At 37.8% G+C, this 26366-nt stretch overlaps 1 protein-coding gene across 4 annotated transcripts in view; it reads left to right on the forward strand.

Annotated features, from left to right (window-relative positions):
- Window positions 1-433: 433 nt before the first annotated feature.
- The window catches only part of RBM41 (RNA binding motif protein 41), a 68534-nt gene continuing 42601 nt past the window's right edge, over window positions 434-26366 (forward strand). Inside the window, exons 1-5 of one of the 4 annotated variants that reach the window (XM_033117440.1) lie at window positions 434-515; window positions 4115-4231; window positions 4618-4810; window positions 5086-5290; window positions 7070-7141. In XM_033117440.1, coding sequence (XP_032973331.1) covers window positions 508-515; window positions 4115-4231; window positions 4618-4810; window positions 5086-5290; window positions 7070-7141 — 595 coding nt within the window. In that variant the 5' untranslated portion in view covers window positions 434-507. Of the gene's footprint in view, window positions 516-754; window positions 930-4114; window positions 4232-4617; window positions 4811-5085; window positions 5291-7069; window positions 7142-26366 lie in introns of those variants that run through there. The other 3 variants (XM_033117424.1, XM_033117449.1, XM_033117432.1) reach the window with 3 other exon arrangements.

Consider the following 26366-nt stretch of genomic DNA (forward strand, 5'->3'; position numbering starts at 1 on the left):
AACGACATAAATGTCTTGTGCGTAAGCCTCTGTTACAGATAGAGGAGAACCATTGGTATAAGTGAAGTCAGCAAACTTGTGTCTGATCATTCTGGCTACACTGCAGAGGATGGACCAAAGGCTCCACTTGAAATAACAGGAGGTTAGTAAGTCTTTGAAAGCAGAAGCAGAGCTGATGGGGACACAACTGAAGGAAATTGGAGGCGCCAGGATTTGGTGATACTGGATGAGAGTCAAGAAGTCAAAGGTGACTCCTAGGTTTATGAGCTGGATATTTTGGGTGTTGCCTTTAACCTCTACAAGAAACTCGAGAAAAATACTTGAACAATTTACAACATACCGGTTACTGAATACGTACTTTCTCTTTCAGTATTTTTAGTTCTGCGCTACTACAATTCCCAGAGCCGCGCGCTCCACCACAATCCCCTTCGAGTTTACCGCGCAGAGTTCTGGGAGTTGAAGTCCACGGCCTGTTTACCCAAGTTAGAGATAGGGGCCTGTGGAAACATGAAGAGGTAAGGGTTTGTCTGAGAACAGGCGGCGAAGGAAGCTCTGTTCTACCATTTAACTTTTAAAATGGCTTGTATTACTTTGTGTTTGGGGTATGTCACGTTGTTGGGTTGCGGTTTCGTGGGAGCGGGAAGACAAAGGAGGAGGGAGGAGGGGAGACAGGCTAGACAGGCCTGCAAGGGGAAGTTCGGGAAGGGCCTCCGCCGCTGCGGGTTCCCGTAGGAATGCCCTTCCAGCCCAGCCATGTAGGCCACGGCGCCGGCCCCGGGAGCTGGACAGATGCTGTGGCTTTTTCATGTTTCAGACAGACCCACCCAGGTGAAAGGGTCTTGGCGGACAGATGCCCAGCGCCGGAGAAACCCAGGCCAGCTCCTCCTTGTCCCCCTCATCTCCACCCTGTTCTCAGAAAAGGGCTGTGGGTGAGCGCCTTTATTTGCAGTGTTTGTGTATTAAAGGAGACTTGCTCAGTCCCCAAGAGCATGTAGCGCTTTCAAATCTTAAAGTAAGCAAGTATGCTTTGTTTCTACAAATTTAGAAGGCAAGTACGTACAATACCTATTCGGTGTACTACAGGAAAAGAATGGCACTGCTGCAAGCAGTTCCCCCTACTGCTTCTGCAGGAAATGGCAGCTTTAATTTGGGTCATTGTTGAAAGCGAGCTTCCCAATTATTGATAGCACACAAAGAGTTTTTAAAGGATCCTTATTAAAGTAGTTTTGTATTTACTCTGCAAGTAGAATAATCTCTCTGGAATAGGGCGGTGGGTGGGCTCTATTAAAATTCTTACTGACACTGCTCTCTTGCACTGTCAGTTTCTGCATCTTTTAAAAACTGTTTCTGATTTTCCCTGCCTCAAAATGACTCTTAAAAAATGTTTCTTATGATATCTTTCATACATGAAAAATTATATATATATATATATATATAGTTTAAAGAATGATAATAGACCCACTACAAGCTTTAAAATTGGAACATTACCAGTACCTTAGAAGTCCCCAGTGCTTCTTGATTGCTTCTCCTCCCCCCTTTCCCCTGAGGGGACCACTATCCAGAATTTTGTGGTAAACATTCCTTTGCTTTTTAAAAAAAATCATTTTACCACTTAGGAATTTATCCATAAACAAAATGTTGCTCGTTTTATCCATTTTTCAACTTTATATAAATGGACACATATTGTATGAATTTTTCTGGGACTTGCTTTTTTTCACTCAACATTTCTTTTTGAGATTCATATGTACTGATTTATTTAGGTATGGTTTATTCATTTCAAAGCCACTTTAAACTTAGCAAGAACTTTCAGAATTCTAAATAATAAAACTAAGATACTTAAAAGGGATGTTTTAAAACCCTAGGCCTAAAGATACTTAAAATTTTCCTGAAATACCTCTTAGTCTTTCTAGGGCACGAGAAGTTTACTTGTAATTACCGGGGGTACTTTTCCTAGGCCCCAATAGTAAAGGGCTATTTTATAAAAAAAATCATTTTAATATTTATTTTCCTCGTGGAGTTAGCTCATTTTTTTGTTGTTGTTTTTGTCTTTTATAATCTGTTGTTGCCTACTTAGAAGGCCTTGCTATTTCTTTAAACTCTAATAAGAGCTTTCAATTATTTAGAGTTAGTTAGTTCATGTTATTAGCATTACCTAGATTTTTACCTAGGCTATAAAATGTTGTGACCCTTTTCATATTTGGTTCTGTGCTCTCTCCTTTGGAGATCTCCTGTTTCACAGCTTCAGACCCTGACAATACAGATGACTTGAGATTTACATGTTCAGCCTGAGACTCTTATCTATGCAACAATTCTCACATCTCTCACTTTCCTTTTAGTCAATATCACTTATACTGTCACCTCAGACTCAATAAGTCTTTGAAGTATTCCTGGTACTTCATGCTGGTGTTTTCAGTTGTAATAGGTAGTTGACTCAACATGACTAAAACAATACTGACTTTCCCTTTCCCAAACCATTTATTTCATTTGGAGCTTCCTCTTTCCTTCATTGGTACCCTCGTCCTCTCAGTTTCATAGCTTGAATTTGGGGGTTATCTTTGACTTCTCCCTTACCCCTACCTTACCTCCTTATGCTTGATACATTTAAATAGTTTTCCACCTAGTTCTTCTGGTTTCCTTCCTATTAATTCACAAGGCATATTATAACCACATTCTTTTTCCTAAACTATCACTTGTACCGTGTCACTTAGCTGCCTAATAAATTACATTCTAATACCTATATATTAAGGTCTAGGCTCCTTAGTTGGTATATTTAAGGCCATTCACAGTCTGAGTCTTAATTACCCCTCCAAGATTATTTCCCAGTCCTCTCATACATGAATGCCAGCTAAATTGAACTTCTCATTATTCCCCAAAACATCTCCTTATACTTGCTCTCCCTGTTCTTTCCTTCATCACACCCAGTCCTTCAAATGCCAGTTTAAGAATTACCTTTCCGAAGTCTTCATTTACCACCTAGCTCCCAATTATCTCTTCTGTAAACTGCTGATTTGGCATAAGAGGTCAGACAATTAAGTTCGCGAACTCATCCTAGAAAAAGTGCTACATACCTCATTGCTGAATATCACTACAGTCACCTTCAAAGTACTCCCCTTGGGAAGCTATGTACCAACGCCAGCGCCTAGTCCACCCTTCAAAGCAATTTTGGAACTCTTTTTCTGGAATGGCCATCAGAGCTGTCGTCATATTACCCTTGATGTCCTGAATGTCATCAAAAGGTCTTCCTTTCAATATTTCCTTTATCTTTGGAATATTGGGGCCAGATCAGGTGATCTGTTATTGGGGCCAGATAGTTATTGGGGGCCAGATCAGGTGAGTAGGGAGGGTGTTCCAGTATAGTTAGTTATCTGTTTACTGGCTGAAAACTTCCTCACAGACATTCGTGTGAGCTGGTACATTGTTGTGATGCAAGAGCCATGAATTATTGCTGAAAAGTTCAGATCGTCTAACTTTTTCATGCAGCCTTTTTAAATAGTAAACTTGGTAAACTGTTTGTCCATTTGGTACAAATTCATAGTGAATAATCCCTCTGATATCAAAAAAGTTAGCAACGTCATTGCAACAAAGTTCGCAAACTTAATTGTCAGACCTCCTATGCTTCTCTGTATTGTTCTCCTCTCCTCTCCTGCCCACCCTTACCCTCCCTTGCCCTCTCTCTCCCACCCACCTCCCTGCGATGCACACACACATAACACATATACACATATATATTCCCTCTCCCTAAGTAAATTTCAAGCTGTTTGAGGATAGGGACTATGTCTTGAATATCTGACTCAGTCAGTACCTTACACAGTGTATTGTGTTTAAGTAGATATTTAATAAATGTTTGCTGAATGATAAAGGGCAACAAATTGTTCAAGAAGGGTCTTTGAACAAACGGGTACTATTGATAGATAATACAGGTAAAGAATATATTTGGAGATTTCACTGACTCTTCTACTTCTGTATATATTCTCTTTTTAATTAAAATTTGTTGGGGTGACAATGGTCAACAAAACTATATAGATTTCAGGTGTGCAACTCTGTAATACATCATCTATATATTGCATTATGTGTTCACCACCCAGAGTCAGTTCTCCTTCCATATCTACTGCAGGGTAAACAGCTGTGTGAAGAGTGATGAGCATGCCTTGGAGGAGTTGGAAACGGAAGGGGAGAGGCAGCTGAAAAGCCTCCTTCAGCATCAACTTGATACCGCTGTCTCCATTGAGGAGTAGGTATTGATTTTGCCAAGAGGTAGAGTATCATAGGCCCTTATCTCCAGGTGACAGACCCCTGTTTACTTGCCTCTCCTTCCACTGTTTTTCCCCAAAAGTAGAAACCATTTTCATCTTTTCTGTTAAAGCCTCAGTACCTAGCACACTGTCTGATGCACAGTAGGTACTCGAGAAACAAAGACTTGATTCAGTCATTTCTTAGTCCTGGATGGTGGTGGGACTGTTGGTGGAGTCCCATATTATTGCAGTGGTGCTTCAGCCTAGAAATAGGACATGAGAGAAAAATTGCCGAGGAGTTTCCTTGTGCCTCTTTTAATGGTGAGCCCCATTTCTGTGAGTTCTGGTAACTTGAAGATGTTCTGACTCTCCTCTCGCTTTGCAGATGTGTGTCTAAGAAAGAGAGCTTTGCTCCTGGTACTATGTACAAGCCCTTTGGGAAGGAAGCAGCTGGGACTATGACTTTGTCCCAGTTCCAGATACTGCATGAGAAGGACCAGGAAACTGCTTCTCTCAGGGAACTAGGGCTCAATGAAACAGAAATCTTGATCTGGAAGAGCCATGTTTCAGGTGAAAAGGTGAGTGGGTCAATTTTTTTTTTTTCTGGACAGTCAAGGGCGAGATCTCTTCATTTGGCAGAGAACCTTTTAATTTTTACTTCTCACAAAACTGAGCTTTGCTTCTGAATCTTTGGTTTCTAGGATAGAGACCACGGTAAAAGAGAAGCTGTCACTTGCGTGTATAAATGCTCATTTCTGGGCCCTGATCATCTTCTTTCTTACTTGAGGCATCAGACCATCACTTTCAGGGTGTGTCCCCTATGATATATGCCATCTCATTTCTCTGGTTTCAGAGGACAAAACTGAGGGCAACCCCTGAAGCAATACAGAATCGTCTTCAAGATATTGAAGAAAGGATCTCAGAGCGTCAGCGCATTCTTTGCCTGCCACAGAGATTTGCAAAGAGCAAACAGCTGACCCGGCGAGAAATGGAAATAGAAAACTCCTTATTTCAGGGAGCTGATCGTCACTCCTTCCTTAAGGCTCTTTATTACCAAGGTATGTGATCGCCACTGACTTTGATATGTTCTTTCACTGAGAGAGAGATTAACATCAGGGCACTAAATATGAAGAGTTAGTAAAGGGAGTAGAGGAAAGACGAACTATCACTACTCTTGAGGAATGTATAGTCCTGTGAGAGAGACAGATATGTTGAGAGTTAGTTGCAGTTCATCATGGAAATAATTATTATAGAGATGCAAATAAAATGCTGAGAGAGCACCGAACATAGAGCACCTAAGTCTAGTTGGAGAGTCAGGAGTTGACATGTGTACTGAGTCTTGACGGATCAACGGACATTTGTCAGGTAAATAAGGGGGAGAGGGCGTTACAGATAATGGGTGAATCGGAACAGGATTTGAAAGGACCTGGTGTGTCTAGGGAACAATGAAAAGTTCATTATGGTGATGGTGATAAGACATGGCAGGGGATGACGGGAGATGACACTGGAAAGGTGGGTGAGGCTAGATTATAAAAGGTCTTTAGGCTGAACTATAAATTAGCACAAAATACATAGATAAATGGTCTGTGTCTTAACCAGAAAGAATGAGTTTAACAGATAAGTTTTGCTAGACACTTTGGAAAGTGCACAGAAGTTTAAGAAATGATTCCTGACTTTGCGCCAATTACAGTCTGGTTGGAGAAAGAAACATGACATTTAGTAACAATGCTGCGTACAGTTATTAAGTGCTGTAGGAGTTCAGAGGAGGGACAGGCCACTGTGCCTTGCCATGGCTGAAGGAGGCCTCTCAGAGGAGGTAAGATTTAAATGCTTTTTTAATACTGCCTTTTCTTTAGGGAGGAGACGGAAAGGCTTTTCAGTTGCAGCAGACGGTGTGAGCAATATGGTGCGTTTGGGGGTGTTGTGATAGACGAGGTAGCTAAAAATTTTGACCTTTGGTGGGTAGTATAGACCTATACAGTTAGTTATTTGGTTAGTTACTTTGGCTGTGGTTAAAGGTTTTTGAGCCAGGAGTAAAATGATGAAAGTGATATTTGAACATGATTAAGATGGTGACCAAGAAACAGGATGAGAGAGGAAGAACTGGAAGCAGGGAGAATGATGTAGGAGGTATTACGGTCATTTAGGCATGAAGAGCTGGACTAGAATGATGGTGGTGGATTTGGAAAGGGAAGTAGGTATGGTTATGAGACAGTACAAAGGAAGATTTGGGAAAACTTGTTGACTGAGACTGAAGGAGGAGGGTCAGTGGAGAGGAGTGTGTCAGAGGCAGTCCAGGTGTTTCAAGGCTGTGTGACTTAACACTTGGCAAAATGAAGAACGCTTTTATGGGGAAATTTTGAGGAAAGGTGATGAGTCTGAGTTCAAACATGTTGAATTTCTGAGAATGGCAGGATCATGAAATGCAGATATTGAAGAGGCAGTTAGAAATGCAGCAGTGAAGCTCGGGGGAAGAGGTCAGAATGTGATCTACAGACTTGGGAATCACCTATGCTGAGATGAGAGGAATAGCCTTTTGTGCAGAGACATTACGGCATACTGATTAAGAACATAGGTTGTGGAGGCAGACTGCCTAGAAAATCCTGGTTCCCCACTTACTAGCTATCCGATTTGGGGCAAGTTACCCCTTGATGCTTCAGTCTCTTTCTAAAATGAGAATACTAATAGTATGGCAGGATCCTTAGGAGGAGTAAGTGAGGTAATCCATGTGAGTCACTTAGAGCAGTGCTTGGTATTTGGGGTGGGGGTGGGGGCGGGTGGTGTGTGAATCTGTTCTGTTTCCTATCTTTGAAACTCCTTGCTTTAAACCTTCACAGCATACCACAAAAAGACAAGTGCAGACAAGTACATGACCTCAATGAAGAGGAAGATAAAATTAGGCACAAAAGGCAAGTCGAGAGTTTTCTTATAGTGTTAGATTTAGGAATGTGACCTAGGGTCCCAGACTTCTAACTTGAGTGCTTATTTAATTCCATATCCAGTATATGACAATGTTTATAGGAAATGATCCAGAGAGAGCATATTATTCTGATATAGACTATTAAAGAGAGGAGTTAGCAGAAGTTGTAAAGCTTTTACATTTAGTGCTATTGATTTTTTTCTCTGTACTTTTAAGTTATTATACCAGACATAAAACAACCTTAATAATTTTTAGATCATATTTCACAACTAATTCTGGATATTTCTATTAATCAGTAAAGTGTAACTATTTATGATGATGATGATGATATGTAGCTAATATTTTCTTTTATTTTTTAAATGAACTTACAATAAAATTGCCTGATTTTTTGGGGGGTGTACAATTCTGTGATTGTAAGTCATGTAGATTCATGTAATCACCACCACAATCGGGATAGAGAACAGCTCCATCACCCTAAAACTTCTTCATACCGTCCATTGATAGTCATCCCCACCTCCACCCATAATCTCCAGCAATCACTGATCTGTTTCCCATCAGTGTAGTTTTGTTTTGTAGAGAATGTCATACAAATGTAATCTTTTAAGATTGGCTTCTTTCATTCAATGTAATGCCTTTGAGATTCATCCAAGTCATGTGTATCAATAATTCATTCATTTTACTTGGTAGTGTTCCATTGTGTGGATGTTCCAAAGTTTGTTTATCCATTCACCCATTGAAGTGCATTTGGGCTGTTTCCAGGTTATGGTGATTATAAATAATACTGATATGAACATTCTTGTACAGGTTTTTGTGTGAACATCAAATTTTTATTTCTCTAAGGTAAATATCTAGGAGTGGGATTACTGGGTCAGATGGTAAGTGTTTGTTTCACTTTATAAGAAACTGCCAATCCATTTTCCAGAGTGGCTGAATCATTTTGCATTCCCACCAGCAATGTATGAGAGTTCCAGTTGCTCTACATCTTTGTCAGCATTTGGTATTGTTGGCATTTATTTTAGTTATTCTATTAGCTGTGATGTGGTATCTCATTATAGTTTTAATTTGCATTTCCTTAGTGGCTAATGATGTTGAACATCTTTTCATATGCTTATTTGCCATCCTTATATCCTGTTTGCTGAAGTGTCTGTTTAAATCTTTTGCTATTTTTTAATTGGGTTGTTTATTTTCTTCCTGATGACTTTTGAGAGTTCTTTATATATTCTAAACGCAATTCTTTGTTGCATATCTGATTTGCGAATATTTAATCCCAGTCTGTAGCTTGTTTTCTCATTCTCTTAACACTGTCTTTTGCAGAGCAGTCTTTTTTATTGTGGTAAAATATACCTAACATAAAATTGACCATTTTAAACATTTTTTTAAGCATTTAGTTCTGTGGCATTAAGTATATTCACATTGTTCTGCAACTATCACCAACATCCATCTCCAGAACTTTTTCATCTTCCCAAACTGAAACTCTGTCCCCATTAAACACTTAACTCCCTACTCTTCCCTCTCCCCAGGCCCTGGCAACCACCATTCTACTTTCTGTCTCTCTGAATATGACCCTTCTAGGTACCTCGTATAACTGGAATCATACAGTATTTGTCCTTTTGTGTCTGGCTTATTTTGCTTGGCATAATGTCTTCAGGGTCATCCGTGTTGTAGCATGTGTCAGAATTTCCTTTTTAAGGCTGAATAATATTCTCTTGTATGTATCTACCACAGTTTGTTTAAACTTTCATCTTTCAGTGGACACTTGTGTTGCTTCTACCTTTTGGCTATTGTGAATAACACTGCTATAAACCTGGATGTACAAGTATCTGTTCAAGTCCTGGCTTTCAGTTCTTTAGAGTGTATACCCAGAAGTGGAATTGCCGGGTCATGTGGTAATACTGTTTAATCTTTTGAGGAACCACCGTGCTGGTTTCCATAGAAACTAATACCATTTTACATTCCCAACAGCAATGCACAAGGATTCCAATTTCTTTTTCTTTTTCTTTTTATTAATTAAAATTTATTGGGGTGACAATTGTTAGTAGTTACATAGGTTTTAGGTGTACACTTCTGTAATGCATCATGTATATATCACATTATGTATTCACCACCCAGAGTCAATTCTCATTCCATCACGATATATTGATTCCAATTTCTCCATACCCTTGCAACATTTATTTTCTTTTATTAGTTATATATATATATATATATATGACCATATATATATATATATATATGACTATATATATATATATATATATATATATATATATATATATATGGTCATACGGGTGTGAAGTGGTATCTCACTGTGGTTTTGATTTGCATTTCCCTAATGGTTAGTGATGCTGAGCATCTTTTCATGTGCTTTTTGGCCATTTGTATATCTTTGGAGAAATGTCTATTTAAGTCTTTTGTCCATTTTTTAAAAGGGTTGTTTGTTTATTTATTGTTGAGTTGTAGGAATTCTTTATATATTCTGGATATTGATCCCTCATCAAATATATGATTTGCAAATATTTTCTCCCATTCGACGGGTTGCCTTCTCACTCTGTTGATAATGTCCTTTGATTCACAAAAGTTTTTATTTTTTTATGAAGCCAATTTGTCAATTTTTTCTTTTGTTACCTGTGCTTTTGCTGTCATATACAATAAATCATTGCCAAATCTAATGTCATAAAGCTTTTCACCTATGTTATCTTTTGAGAGTTTTAGCTCTTACATTTAGATCTTTTGTCCATTTTGAATTAATTTTTGTATATGGTATAAGGTAAGGATCCAACTTAACTTTTTGCATGTTAATACTTAGTTTTTTCTAGTACTACTTGTTAAAAAGACTGTCCTTCCCATTGAATGGTCTTAGCACCCTTTCTGAAAATCATTTGACCATTAATGCGAGAGTCTATTTCTAGGTTCTCCATTCTGTTCCGTTGATATATATGTCTGTCTTTATACCAGTACTGCACTGTTTTAATTGCTGTGGATTTGTAGTAAGTTGTCAAATCAGGAAGTGTAAGACCTCCACTTGCTTCTTCTTTTTCAAGATTGTTTTCACAATTTGGAGTCCCTGGAGATATCATATGAATTTTAGCATGGATTTTTCTATTTCTGCAAAAAATATCATTGAGATTTTAAAAGGAATTGCATTGACTCTGTAAATCACTCTGGGTAGTATTGACATCTTAACGATAGATATCAAGTCTTCAATCCATGAACATGGGATGTCTTCGCATTTATTTGTGTCTAATTTTTCTCAATGACATTTTATAGTTTTCAGTGTACAAGTTTTTTGCCTTAGTGCAAATGTTTTCAATTTTGATACAATCCAGTTTGTCTATTTTTTCTTTCATGGATCATGGGTTGTGTTTTTTTCATGTATCAGAACTTTGTCTAACACCAGATTATGAAAAATATTTTTCTTTGTTTTCTTCTAACAGTTTTATAGTTTTATATTTTACACTTAGATCTATGATCCATTTTGACTTTATGTTTATATAAGGTGTGAGGTTTAAGTTAAAGGTTCACTTTTTTGCCTTTGAATGTCCAATTCCAGCAATAATTGTTGAAGAGTATTCTTTCTCCATTTACTTGCCTTTGCATTTTTGCCAGAAATCAATTGACCATATATATGTGTTAACAATTCACATCATAATTAATGGTGAAAGACTGAAAAATTTCCCCCAATGTCAGGAATAAGACAGGGTTGTCCACTCTCGCCACTTCCATTCACAGTGGAATAAAATTGGAAGTCAATAATAGGACATTTAGGAAATTTGCAGATATGTGGAAATTAAACAACACTCTACTGAATAACCAATGGATCAAAAAAAGTCACAAGGAACATTAGAAAATACTTTGACATGAATAAAAATAAAACTTGGCATATTGTAACTTATGAAATGCCGTAAAAGCAGTATTTAAGGGGATTTTTTAAAAATTAAAGTTTATTGGGGTGACAATTGTTAGTAAATTTAAAGGTATAAATGCCCATATTATTAAAGAAGAAAGATCTCAACTTGATAACCCAAACTTCTACCTTAAGAAACTAAAAATTTGTCCAAACCCATAGAATGTACAATTTTAGGAGAGAACTGTCATGTAAATTATAGGCTGGGTAATTATGATGTGTCAATGTAAGTTTATTATTTGTAACAGATGTACCACTCTCGACGGGAGCTACTGATAATGGGGGAGACTGGATGTGTAGGGATAGGGGAGTGTTTGGGAAGTCTCTATACCTTCCCTTCAGTTTTGCTGTGAACCTTTAACTGCTCTTAAAAAAATTAAAATTAAAAAAAGAAATTACAAAAAGAATAGCAAACTAAACCCACATCAAGCTGAAGGAAGGAGATTAATAAAGGTTAGAGTCAAAAATAAATAAAATAGAGAATTGAAAAATAGAGAAAATCAAACCAAAGGTTGGTTCTTTGGAAAGATCAACAAAATTCACATCCTTTAGCTAGACTTACCAAGGAAAAAAGAGAAGATTCAACTTTCTTATACCTTGCTCTACTTGATTCTGTTTTGCATTGAATATCTTTTTCCCTCCTTTTACTTTCAACCTTTTTTTAAATCTAAACTGTGAACAGCAACTAATTAGATCAGGTTTTCTTTGTTTTAATCCATTCTTCCAATTGAGCAGAGTGTTTAGTTCAAGTAGGATTTATATCTGCCATTTGCTATTCGTTTTATATATGTCCTGTATCTTTTTTATTCCTCTATTCATTTATTCCTTCATGTTAAATAGGTGTTTCCAGTCTTTCATTTTAATTAACTTGTCTCTTCTTTCACTATTTTTTTTTTTTTTTTTTTTAGTTATTCTCTTAGTAGTTGCCCTGGGGATTATAATTAACATCTTAGCTTAAACACATTAGTTTGCATTAATACCAACTTAATTTCAAGTATTCAAAAACTTTGTTCCTGTTTCATTCTGTTCTCACCTTCCTCCTCTGTACGCTTATTGTCATACAAATCACATCTTTGTAGATTTTAAGCCCATCAGCAATTTTATAATTATGGCTTTATGCAATTATCTTTTGTCTTTTAAGTCAGATAGGACAAGAAAAAGAGTTACAAAGACAAAAACATATATACTGTCTTTTATATTTACCTAGGTAGTCAATTTTACTAGTGCTCTTTCTTGGTGTGTATTTGAGCTACTGTATAGTGTCCATTTATTTCTGCCTGAAGACTCCCTATTGTTTTTCTCATAGGGCAGGTTTTCTCGTAATGAATCCTCTCAGATTGTGTTTATCTTGGCTTGTTTTAATTTCTCTTTTAGTTTTATAGTTTTTTGCCTGTCATTGAATTTTTTGGGTTGGCATTCTTTCTCTTTCAGCACATCAACTATGTCATCTCACTGTCTTTTGGTCCCTGTAGTATCTGTTGGGAAGTCAGCTGTTATTCTTAGGACCCCCTTGTCCATGATCAGTCTCTTCCCTCTTGCTGCTTCCAAGGTTCATTCTTCATCTTTTGCTTTTGACAGTTTGGCTACATGCCTAAGTGTCTCTTGGGACAGACTCCAAGTAGGTCTCTTTGAGTTTATCTTACTTGGAGTCTGTTGAGCTTCTATGATGTGTAGATTAATAGTGTTCATCAATTTGGGGAAGCTTTCAGCCATTAATTGTTCAAATATTCTTTTTGCCCCTTCCTCTCCATCTGAGATTTCCATTATGCATATGTTGGTATGCTCACTGGTCTCCCACAGGTCTCTCAAGCTCTGTTGTTTTTTCCTTCATTCTTTTTTCTTTCGTCTTCTCAGATTCAGTAATCTTCCTCAGATAAGGTAGTCAACATATCTCCAAGTTTGCTGATTCTTGCTTCTGTCAGCTCAGATCTTCTATTGAGTTTCTCTAGTGCATTTTTCATTTCAGTTATTGTATTTTTCAATTCTAGAATTTCTGTTTGGTTCTTTGTTATAGTTTTTTTATCTTTATTTTTATTCCTTATTTGGTAAGGCATTCTTGAACATCCTTTAGTTCTTTATACATGATTTCCTTTCATTGTTTGAAGAACTTACAATAACTCTTGTAAAGTTTCGTCTGAGAAGTCGAATATGCTTCCTCAGGATAGTTTCTATCAAATTTTGTATATGGGCCATACTTTCTTATTTATATTGTGGGATTTTTATGTGTTTTGTTCTTGTTTTTTTGCAGTATCTTCATCTTAGCTCAGACTGCTGTAACAAAGTATTGTAGACTGGGTGATTTATAAACAACAGATTTATTTCTCACAGTTCTGGAGGCAGAGGCTAGAAGTCTGAGATCAGGGTTCCAGCACGATCAGGTTCTGGTGAGAGTCCTCTCTTGGGTTGCAGACTGCTGACTTCTTGTTGGATTCTCATATCTCGGAGAGCAGAGAGGGGAAGCAAGCTCCCTGATGACTCTTCGGAGCATGCTAATCCCATTCCTGAGGTAGAGCTCCACCCTCATGACCTCATCTCATCCTAACGACCTCTCAGGTCCCTACCTCCCATTACCGTCACATTGAGGGGTAGGGTTTTTGTTTTGTTTTGTTTTGTTTTTTGTTTTTCGTTTTTGTTGTTGTTGTTTTTAAAGCACCATCTTTCTCCCCCAGATTTATTTATTTATTTATTTCCCCCTTCCGCCTCTCCTGGCAATCTGGTTCAAGCCGTTGTTTCTCAGTCTAGTTGTGTAGGACACAGCTCCCTGGCCATGCTGGTATTATGAGCCCTATCCTCCCCACGGCTGAGGCAGTCAGTCACTGGTCGTTGGTTGGATGCTCACAGCAGCTTTCGCCGGCTGCCGGCCACTCATGAAGGCTGCCGGCCATTCACGCTGGCCACCAGCCACTCATGGCAGCACACGGTAGCTCGGCACACGGTAGCCCGGCACACGGTAGCCCGGCACACGGTAGCCCGCAGCACTCAGCAGCCCGTGGCAGCTCACGGCTGCCCACGGCTGCCCAGCTCCAGGGAGAGCTGTTGTTCACAATCTTAGCTGTAGAGGGCGCAGCTCACTGGCCCATGTGGAAATCCAACCGGCGACTTCTGCGTTAGGAGCACGGGGCTCCAGCCACCTGAGCCACCAGGCTGGCCCGAGGGGTAGGGTTTTAACATGAATTTGGGAAGGGGTCACAAATATACAGTCTTCTAATTTTTTGGTTGAAAATTAGACATTTAAAATAATACAATGTGACAACTCTGAAAATCAATCAACCCCCCCACCCAGAGTTTGTTGTTGTTGCTATTTATTTGTTTAGTGACTTTACTGGACTGAGTCTATAAATGTTTAATTCTTTGTCATGTGTAGCCACTGAAGTCTCAGTTCAGTTAGCATAGTGGTCTGTTAATGACTGGAGTTTTCCTTAAGTGCCTTCAACCAAAAAAGTCTCCCAGCCTTTGCCAAGGGGCCGTGTGTGTGTGTGTGTGTGTGTGTGTGTGTGTGTGTGAGTGTGTGTGTGTGTGTGTGTTTGGTCACTCAATACTCTGGCGGTTTTCAGCTCTGCATTAGACTTCACTTCCTGCTTGCGCAGACCCTCACAGTCAGCCAGAGGAGAGAGATTAATGACTTCTGAGGCCCTAACTTTCCTGGGCATACACACAGCACTTTACCTATCCGTTACCTTTTAGAGTCCCAGGAATATGTGTGAACTTCTCAAAGCCAGCTATGAACATCTTGTTCTGCATTTTTTTCTTTTTCATTAAGTTGTGGTAGGAACTTACCATGAGATTTACCTCTTAAACTTTTAAGTGTGCGATACAGTATTGTTAACTATAAGTGTAATATTGTAGGGCAAATCTCTGGAATTTAGTCATCTTGCATAACTGAAACTTTATAACCATTGAGTAGTAAGTAACTCCCCATTTTCCCCTTCCGCCAGCCCCTGGCAACTATCATTATATTCTCTGCTTCTATGTGTTTGATTATTTTTGTACCTCATATAAGTTGTATCATGTAGTATCTATCCTTTTGTGACTGGCTTATTTCACCTAGCATAATGTCCTCAAAGGTCACATATAGCAGGATTTCCTTCTTTTTTAAGGCTGAATAATATCCCATGGTATGTATATACCACTTTTCTTTATTCATCCGTCAATGGATGTTTGGTTGTTTCCACATCTTGGCTGTCATGAACAGTACTGCAATGAATATGTGAGTGCAGATATCTCTTGGAGACCTTGATTTCAATTATTTTGGATAAATGCTTATAAGTGGGATTGCTTTATCATATGGCATTTCTATTTTTAATCTTTTGTGGAACCTCCATACTTTTTGAAAATTATCTATTTTTTTCAGTTACAGTTGACATTCAATATTATTTTATACTAATTTCAGGTGTACAGCATAGTGGTTAGACAATTATATAATTTATGCAGTGATCCCCACAATTAGTCTAGTACCCACCAAGCACTATACATAGTTGTTGCAACATTGTTGACTATATTCTTTATGTTGTACTTTACATCCCCGTGACTATTTTGTACGTACCACTTGGTACTTCTTAATGCTTTCCCCTTTTTCACCCAGCTCCTCAACCCCACTCCATACTGTTTTTCAAAGCAGTCACACCATTTTATATCCCTAACAAAAGTGTACAAGAGTTCCAGGTTTCCCAGATCCTTACTAAGACTTTTTTTTTTATTATTCCCCTTGTGGTTTTGATTTGCATTCCTTGATCATTAGTAAGGGTAAGCACCTTTTTATATACCTGTTGGCTATTTCTGTATCTTTTGTGGAAAAACATTTACAGTAGTACCTCGGTTTTCAAACGTCTCCATTGACAAACATTTCAGTTTATGAATGCCGTAATTCTGGAAGTAAATGCTTCGGTTTTCGAACATGCCTCGGAAGTCGAACATTTCATGCGGCTTCCGCTGAGGGCAAGATCCTGAGGCCTAGCTGTCGGCTGTTTTCATACATTTCAGAACTCGAATGGTCTTCTGGAACGGATTACATTCGAAAACCAAGGTATCACTGTATTCAAATACTTTGCCCACTTTTTAATCAGGTTTTGGTTTTTATGCCATTGAGTTGTAGGAGTTCCCTATATGTTTTAGATATTAACTCCTTATCAGATATAAGGTTTGCAGATATTTTGTCCCATTCTGTAGGTTGCCTTATTGCTCTATTGTTTGTTTCTTTTGCTATGCAGAAGCTTTTTAGTTTAATATAGTCCTACTTACTTCTTTTTGCTTTTGTTTTCCATGCTTTTGAGGTTATATCCAAGAAATCATTGCCAATACCAGTGTCAAGAGGCCTTTCCCCTACGTTTTCCTCTAGGACTTTTAGAGTTTCAGGTCTTAATTTTAAGTCTTTAATCCATTTTGAATTGATTTTCTGTGAGTGGTGTAAGATAAGGGTCCAATTTCATTATTTTGCATGTGGATATCCAGTTCTCCATGCTGGCACCCTTGTCAAAGGTCAGTTGACCATATATGTGTGGCTTATTTCTGGTTCTCTATTCTGTTCCACTTGTCTATATGTCTGACTTTAAACCAGTACCATACTGTTTTAATTGCTGCATCTTTGTAATATGTGTGAAATCAGGAAGTGTGATGCCCATTCCCTATATTTCCTTTCAAAGTTTTTTGTCAGCCTCTTGTTAGCCACAACTGATAATGTCATTCCAATCAGCTGCAATGTTAATCCCCATTGATTTGTTTTGAACAAATGCCCAAGGAATGGGCTTTTCCCACAGGGTGAGATATAAACCAAGTGAAGAACACCCTCAAATGGAGCTTTTCATGGAGGTGCTGATGAAGGAAATTTCTGTGAGTACCGGGATCCTGTCTTACAAAGAATGGAAGCACGGACCAAGGAGAGGCAAGGAGTTGCAAAAGAGGATAGCTTATTAAAAGTAAAGAGTTGCAGCTCTCGAAGGACAGGGGGTCCCAGACCGGGGTGCCCAAAGTGGGACAAAAAGGCTCTTATTTTTATATCTCCCCTTGTCTGCTTGGAGAAGGGAGCTGGCGCCTTCTAATGGAATTCTTCTATTGGGGTTTTTTGTTTTGTTTTGGTTTGTTTGTTTGTTTTTGTTTTTTGCCCATCCTGAAGGGATTAAGGAAATAACCCATTCCCATCTATCAGATCTGTTCCCTTTGGCCAAAAGGGATTTACGAGATAAAGGCCCCGTTACATTTTGTCTTGGAGTGAATGAGCCGTTTCAGAACCTGGAGTTTCAGGATATGGCTGTCTTTGTTTATTTCACCAGGGACATTCCTGTCTACCTAACAACAAGCTAACTAACCTATCTCAGTGATAGACAGGTCAAACAGTGACAGTTCTCTTAGGTTGGGGCTGTGAGGGAGCTCCAGAACTGCTCTGCTTCCTCTGTCATCAGTTAGGCTACTGTTTTTTACCACAACCGTAGTTTCGAGATTGTTGGTTTACAAGGCTACTGCAAAGGTGGAGAGAGGGAGGGAAATGGGATTATGGAAAGTTGAAATGCAGCAAATCTTCCTATTAGTGTTGACACTCGGCTGTTTTTCTTGAATAATTGTTCCTCATATTGTTGCAAGTCTTTATTTAATTTCTAGACTTATCAGAAGTTTGATTTTGATAATATTTGCCAGTGTTCTTTCTGCTTTTATGGAGGAGCAGATTTTCAGAGGTCCTTACTCCAACATTCCAGAATTATTTTTTCTCCATTTTACTTTTATCCTATGTTATATTTGAAAGTGAGTTTCATATTTTTTTTTTTTAAAGTGAGTTTCTCATGAAATGTAGTTGGGTCATTTTTTTTCATTTTTATATTGAGTTATCATTTACATACCATAAAACTCACTCATTTTAAATATACAATTGAGCAATTTACAGTAAATTTACAGAGTTGATCAGCCATCACAACAGTCTGGTTTTAAAACATTTACATCATTCCAGAGATTGCTGTCAGTCCATTTCCACTCCCAACCCAGGCGGCTACTCACCTACACTCTGTCCTTATGTATTCACCTATCCTGGACATTTCGTATACATTGAATTGTATAATATGTGGTCTTCTTTAAATTCACACAATGTTTTAATTATGTCTAGAACTAGCACTTTTCCCAGTACTGAGCGATTTCGTGTGCCAGCTGAGCACATCTTCAGCAGTCAGCCAGGCAGTTTACAATTTCATTAGCCTTCACTTTCTCTTTGCTCAGAGACTCAAGATTAGTCAGACGTGAGAGCTTAAGACTTTTTCAGGTCTTTCCTGAGCATTCACAAAGCTCTGGCCATGTGGACGTCCCTATGCATGTGTGTGGCCTGCTAGATTCCTAGAAATAATATTGGAGCTTTTCAGAGCCTCCTAAGGACATTTCATTTCCCAGGATTTCCTTCCAAGCTTTTTGGTTAACTTATTGTTTGCCTCAACTCAGCAACTGCCTCTGATTGTTTTTGACAAGATTTGTGGGGGGAAAGGCTGGGTGAGCTTTGAGTCAGGCCAGATGGAAATAGCATTGCTTATGGGATCTTCCAGGGAACCAGAAGACAGGTCAAGTAATAAAAATTCTCTGCGAATGGTGCTTTGAAGGAGCTCCAGTCCCATTCTTCCTTCTCCAGTGGCTGCCAGGCTGCTGGTTTCCACTATGATTTGAGGTGGTTGGTTTTCAAGGTTACCACAGACCTGGGAGAGAAAGATGCAAAAAGGGCACGTTAAAATGCCACAAAACTTAGTATTCTTATTGAGATTCAGCTCAGTAATAAATCTTGATCTTTTTCTTGAGTAAATGTTCCCCAGATTGCTGCAAGCCTTTGGTTAATTTCCAGAGTTCTGAAAAAGTTGGTTCTGACAGTTTCTGCCAGTATTGGTCATTGCTTTTATGGAGGAGAGAATTTTAAGGGGTCCTTACTCTGCCATCTTCACTGATGTCACCTCTCTGATGGCATCTCCTGAAGCTTAAAAGTTTGTGATTTTGATGAAGTCTTACTTACTAATATTTTTTAAGTCACTTCTACTTTCAACCCTGTGACTACGATTTCTTTCTAACCCAAGGTCAGCAAGATTTTCTCCAATGTGTTCTTCCAGAAGATTTATACTTTTAGCTCATATCTTATGCTTTTAGCTCATTTAGGTCTATGAACCATTTTGAATTAATTCCTGAATTACATGTATGGTGCAAGGTTAGGGCTACATTAATCTCTTTGCATATGGATGTCCAATTGTCTTGGTACCTTTAATTGAAAAGACTGTCCTTTCCAATTATTAATAAAATGTCTTTTTTTTACTCATTCTGTTTACTTTACAGCAATTTGATTAGGCTGTGTCTGGGCATGGGTCTTTTGTTATTACAAATTCTGGGCTTCTTACCTATTCCACCTGCTACCGTGTACTTTTCACAGTCTTCAAATGCTCCAGACATTCTCTCTAGATTTTATAACTGTATTCGGTGAGAGGTACAGGATGAAGTGTGCTTACTTCATCTTACCCAGAAACAGAAGTCCTAATGGCTAATAGTTTTTGAAGGCCTATTTGTGCCAGTCCTTGTGCTAATAAGCATTTTGCACATTAACTCATTTAAACCTTACAATATCCCTATGAGATAGTGGCAGTATTATACCCATTTTACAGGTAACAGTTGAGCTTCTGAGGGGATAAGTGACTTTCTCAAGGTCGGTTATTAAATGGCTATGCTAGGACTTAAATTTAGGTCTGTTCTTATACATGTGATATTGATCATGTCACTTGCATATGTGATTTGAAAATACTTTTGGTTTATTAAGTGTGATTTTACTATATCTTGAGATAAATGTTTTGGGGCGAGTAACACATTTCCCATTTTCTAACCTTAAAACAACATATATTACCTCTAGAAATACACTTCCTCTGGAATCTTAAACTCCAGTATATTACTCTGTGACCGCAACCTTTTTCTAATCCTTTTGGCTCTCAGAACTCTCTTAACACGCATTATACCATCTCTTCAACCCTGTTGAAATCTTCCAATTCCTTGACCTTTTACTTTTCTTCCAATCTGTCATTCCCTTCTTGTCTTCTTTTCCTTCCACATCTCACTTAGACTCCACCATCCATTATTTACCCGTGTTCTTGCCAATAAATCATTCTCCTTGCTTCCTTGTCTATGAATCATACCCACCCAGCAAAACCTCAATTCTGAATCAGTCCAACTAATTGCCTTCTTTATTTCTGCGTGATGGCTTTTGAGCACTACTAGAAAAAAATCAGGTAACTGTTGATTAGCGCCTCTACAAGTTTCTCATCTCTGATATTGTCTAGAGCCTTCTTCCGTGTTCAGCAATCTCTCTCCTAGTTCCTAGTCAGCTCTCTGTTTCATCCCTTACCAATACTATTTGAGATCTTCATTACTCTTTCTTACTCTACTGTTTCACTATTTTTAGCAGTCTTTCTTCCTACTCCAAAGGAAATACTGCCATCCGCAAGAACCTTCTTCCACTTTCTGCCTGACGCTGCTAATGCTGCATCCTAACCCTCATTTTTTTCCATCCCAATTCAGTGCTAAGAAAGTCCTTACTCCCAAGGTTAATCTTCACACATTTGTTCTGGATCCTGTCCCTCTTCTTTCCCCAGGGACTTTAGTCAGTGATCCTCCATATTGCTTCTTTTCCTTTCAGGATTTTAACATGATTTGTACCATTTTCCATTTTCAATGGTGTACATACTCCTACCATGAACTATCTTTAAAAAATGATAAAAACAAAAAATTCCCTTCAATTTTTTTAGCAAACAGTAGATTTAGATCCTCTCACTTCACTATCTACAATAATAAGTATCAATTTAAAAAATGAAATGTAAAAATTGAAGCCCCCAAAAAGAATAGGATTAAGTACATGTTAATATTTTTGATATCCAAATGGGAAAAGGTGTTTTTCCAATCTTTAATGAAAATTTCCAAATACACAAAAAAGCTGAAATAATTTTATCACAAACATCCATTATATCACCGACTACATTCTAACATTAGTAGTCTACTTTATCACATATCTGTCTGTCCCTCTATCCATCTGTCAACCTATCTTACTTTATTAATGTATTTAAAATAAATTGTCAACGTAAATACATGCCTCCCCCTAAATATATCAGTATGCATATTGTTAGTTAGAATTAAATATTTACATTTTTCTTTGATGTAAAATTTGCATGCAGTCAATGTGTATATCTTTGTAGTGATGTGTTGGTAAATGTTTAACAGCCAGCTTTCCTGGAGGAAAAAAAAGGCTCTGATTTGTATCATTTGCCAGTTTTTATGGTTTAAACACTCCTGTCGTGGCTGATTTTAATTTACCAATGTGTTATCACCGAATATGGAGTTGGGAAGAGAGGTGCAAATCATTAACCCATCTCCAGCATACCACTACATGAGGTGTAACCTAACCTCTTCCATCACTGCAGAAAGTTCCATCATACTTCTTAGTAATTCCCGCCCCTACCCTCCCAGAGATGACTAGTATTTTAATTTTTTTCACTATAGATTAGTTTTGCCTATTTTAGAACTTCAGAAAACTGAAACCATACACTGTGCATTCTTTGTGTAAGGCTGCTTCAACTCGGCATGACCTTTTTGAGATTCATATTGTGTGTATCAATAGTTTTTCTTTATCCCTATAACAAAATTTCTTGAGAGAGTTTTCTGTAATCACTATTATTTTTTCTAGGGCTGCCATAACAAATTACTACAAATCTAATGGCTTAGAACAATAGAACTTTATCCTTTCACAGTTGCTAAAAGTCTGAAATGAATGTGTTAGCAGGGCCATGCACTTTCTGAAGGCTCTAGAAGAAGATCCTTCCTTGTCTCTTAGCTTCTAGTAGTTGCCAGCATTCCTTGGTGTTGTAGATGCGTCATTCCAGTCTCTGCCTTCATTCTCACATGGCAGTCTCCTCCTGTGTCTGTGTCTCTGTCTTCAAATGGCCTTATAAGGACACCAGTCTTGGGTTCAGGGCCCACCCTAACCCAGGATGACCTCATCTTAACTAATTACATCTGCAAAGACCCTATTTCCAAATAAAGTCACATTCTGAGGCTTTGAATGGATATGGATTTTGAAGGTGTGCTATTCAACCTAGTGCAATCCTCCCTCTGCCTCCAAAAATTCATATCCGTCTCACATGCAAAATACATTCATCGCATCACAACATCCCCCCAAATCTTAACCTATTCCAACATGAAGTCTAAGTCCCAAATCTCATCTAAATATCAAGTCAAAAAGTCCCAAGTCTTATTATCTGAAGCAACTAAATGGGGTGTCCGTGAGGCTCTGAGTGTGTTCCATCCTAGGGCAAAATTCTCTGTCCAGAGACCTGCGAAACTCGACAAGTTATCTGCATCCAAAATACAGCAGTGAGACCGGCATAGGACAGGCATTCCCATTCTGAAAGGGCAAAAAAGGAAGGAATGCAGAAGTTACTGTTCTAAAGCAAGTTAGCAGCCTAGCACAGCAAATTCTGTTAGGTTTCAAGGTCTAAGAATAGTGAATGCTCTGGGCTCAGTGCTCTGTCCTCTGTCCTCTTGTTCTCTGGGTCCTCTGGTACAACCCCACCTTCTCAACCTTGCATGGCAGCTGCAGCCCCAGCCTCTCTGGCTTTTGCATCAATGGGTTTGCTCTCGGAGTCATGCTTCCTTCATTTAGTCCTGTCTGTATCACTTTCACACCAGGCTGGCATTGTTTCTGTGGGTAAAAATTCTCAAAAACCTGTCTGTCTTATGTATGTCAAGAGATTCAAACCATTAGCTATGAGTGCTCTCCACAGATCCGTTCTGGACAGCCCCTTCTCTTTATTCCTGGCTTCTACTAAGATGGTTGCTTGGATCCATGAGTCACACACCTAATCTCTTCAGTGAAAGTTTGTCTATCCACACCACTGGCCCTATTTCCGGAGCACATTATCTGGACTGAAAATTCTCCAGATCATCGAATGCTGGTTCCTTTTTAAACAGATCCTTCCTCAATTTATTTCTCTCCTCTCTCATTTTATTATAAGCATCTGAGAGAAACCAGGCTGCATCTTCCACACTTTTCTTGGAAATCTCCTCAGCTAAATATCCAAGTTTATCATATAAGTTATATTTTCCACCCAAAAACAGAACTCAATTTAGTCAAGTTTCTGCCACTTTATGACAAAGATCGCTTTTCTTCCAGTGTCCAGTAACATGTTCATCATTTCCTTCTAAGGCCTCACCAGAATAAATTTTAATGTTCATCTCTCTAGCAACATTCTGTTCATGATGATATATATATTCTCTAAGATGATAAAAGCTTTCTCTACTGTCCTGTTTCCTTCCTTCTGAGCACTCACCAGAACCACTAGTATTAATATCCTTACTTCTACCAACACTGTCTTCAAAGCAACCAACATTTTGTTGTCAGGCAGCTCAGAAAGTCTCCAGCCTCTACCCATTACCCAATTCCAAAGCCACTTCCACATTTTTAGGTATTTGTTACAGTGGCACCCCATTTCCCAGTACAAAATCTGTATTAGTGTACTAGTCTTTAGTAAAGTGCTATTTTCTTCAGCTTTCTATTTTAAAACATTTCAAACATGGAGAAAAATTGAAATAATAGTACACCCACATCCTTCACCTGCATTTTCCAACTGTTGGTATTTTGCCACATTTACTTTACCTCTCTCCTCCTCTACAGGAGAAGGTGTGTAGTTTGTTTATTGCTAAACTATTTGAAAGTAAGTTTCAGACATTAAGAGATTCACTCCTAAATACTTCATTATGTATCTCCTAAGAATGTAGATATTCTCCTATATAATCACAGTATTATGATCACTCTTAAAATATTAAATATTCCTACACTAATATTGTCTACTATACAGGTTGTAATTAAATTTCTCAATTTCAAATCCAGGATGCAATCAGGGATTACACGTTGCATTTAGTTTAAATTAGAACAGTTCCACTGTCTCTGTGTCTGTCTGTCTGTCTTTCAAGACATTGATATTTTTCAGGTGTCTGGGTCTGTGTTGTTTGTTTCATTGTGGTTTTAATTTCATTTTCTTGATAGCTTATAAGGTTGGAGACCTCACATTTATTGACCATTTGGATAGCCTCCTTTATGAAATGGCTACTTGATTCTTTTGGCCTCTTAGCAAATGTGGAAATGTCTGTTTCCTCCCTGAATGTTTTTGCATCTGTCTGTATCTGTATCCAGATGGAGTCTTGGTTCAGAAGTCGCTTTTGGCATGTATCAAAGCAATAGCTTAGCCCCAAAGCCTTGAGATGTGGCAGAGCTCAGTGCTACTACTTACTTTCAGTACTGCGACAAAGAGGGAGCTAGGAAAGTGTTATGGTTTTATGTCCTGAATATTCTATCTCCAAATCGCTTCTCTAATCTTACATGCATTTCTTATAAATTTATACAAGTTCTTTATTATTGTGGATACTTACTCTTTGTTGGTTATATGTGTTGAAAATGTCTGTTTCCATGCTGTGGCTTATCATTTCACTGCCTTTATGGTGTCTTAATAAATAAAAGTTATTCATTTTTATGTAATAAGATGTATTAATTTTTTCCTTTTTACTTAGTGCTTTATGTACTTTGCTTAATAAAGCCTTTCCTACATAAGCTCAAGAAGATTGTGTTCTTTATTCTAAAAGCTTTATGTGTTTTTTTCTTTCACACTTACCGTGTTTCCCCAAAAATAAGACCTAGCCAGATGATCAGCTCTAATGCATCTTTTGGAGCGAAAATCAATGTAAGACCCGGTATTATATTTATTATATTATATATTATATTATACTATATTATACTATATTATATTATATAAGACCCGGTCTTATATTATAGTAAAATAAGACCGGGTCTTATATTAATTTTTGCTCCAAAAGACTCATTAGAGCTGATTGTCCGGCTAGATCTTATTTTTAGGGAAACACGGTATATCTTTAATCCACCTGGAATTGATTTATGTGTATGGTATGAAGTGGGATTTTACTTTCTCTCTTTCTCTTTTTTTCTGTATAGATCACCCTCTATTCCAACACTATATTTTGAAAATGTTGTCCCTGAACAGTTACTGTATTGCTAGCTCTGTCATGTATCAGATGTTCATGTACACATGGATGTTTTTCTGGGTTCTCTCTTTTGTTCCTTTGATCTTTTTTGGCTATTGCAAAATCAGTATCACACAGTTTTAGTTTTTTAAATGTCTTGATATCTGATATAGCAGAAGAACAATTTCTTCTTTCTTGTTCTTCAAGTGTTTTGTCTACTTTTGACATTTTGCTTTATCATGGAAATTTTAGAATCAGCTTGTCACACATACAGTCTCTCTCTCTCTCTCTCTCTCTCTCTCTCTCTCTCTCTCTCTCTCTCTCTCTATCCCTCCCTCCCTCCCTCCCTCCTTCTCTTTCTCTCCCTTTTTCACCCTTTCCCTCCCACCCTCCTCTCTCTTGCTCTCCTGTGATTTTGATTGAGTGTCCATTGAGTATTTAAATCAATTGAGAACAATTGACATAGCATTTGCAATATGAATCTTCAAATCTTCAAATGTGAATATGGTATACCTTTTCATTCATTTAGTTATTCTTTAATATTTTCACTATTTTCTATTCCTAACATTTTGTGAGACTGAATATTTTTTCTTAATTTTAAAACAGCTTTATTGAGGTATGTAATTTACATACAATGAAATTCACCTATTGTAAGTGTTCAATTAGATGATTTTTAGTTACGTTATTGAGTAGTACGGTCATCACTACAATCCAATTTTAGGACATTTCCTTCTTCCTTGAGCCTGTTTGCAGTAAATCATTCCCATGTCTACCCAAGCCCCTGTCTCTCTCTATAAATTTGTTGTTTCTAGATAGTTCATGTAAATGGAATCTTACAATATGTAATCTTTGGAATCTGATTCTTTCAGGTAGCATAACAGTTTTGAAGTTTGTTCATGTTGTGGCAGGTATCAGCAATTCATTACTTTCTATTACTAAATAGTTTTCCGTTGTACACAAGTAGATATAATATATTTTGTTTATTTCTTCACCCCTTGATGACATTTGTGTTGTTTCCACTTTTTGGCTATTATGAATAATGCTGTGAACATTGATGGCCAGGTTTTTTTTTTTTTTTTTTTTTTTTTTTAATGAAAAATATGTTTTATTTAACCTTTCCCTATATGTTCTAAATATGAATCCTTTATTATATAGGTTGCAAATATATTCTTGTAGACCGTCACTTACCTATTAACTTTTTTTTTTTTTTAATTATTTATTTTTTAATTTATTGGGGTGACAATTGTTAGTAGAATTACATAGATTTCAGTTGTGCAATTCTGTATCACATCATCCA

Source organism: Rhinolophus ferrumequinum, chromosome X (genome assembly GCF_004115265.2).
Source record: "Rhinolophus ferrumequinum isolate MPI-CBG mRhiFer1 chromosome X, mRhiFer1_v1.p, whole genome shotgun sequence".
Lineage (NCBI taxonomy): Eukaryota > Metazoa > Chordata > Mammalia > Chiroptera > Rhinolophidae > Rhinolophus > Rhinolophus ferrumequinum.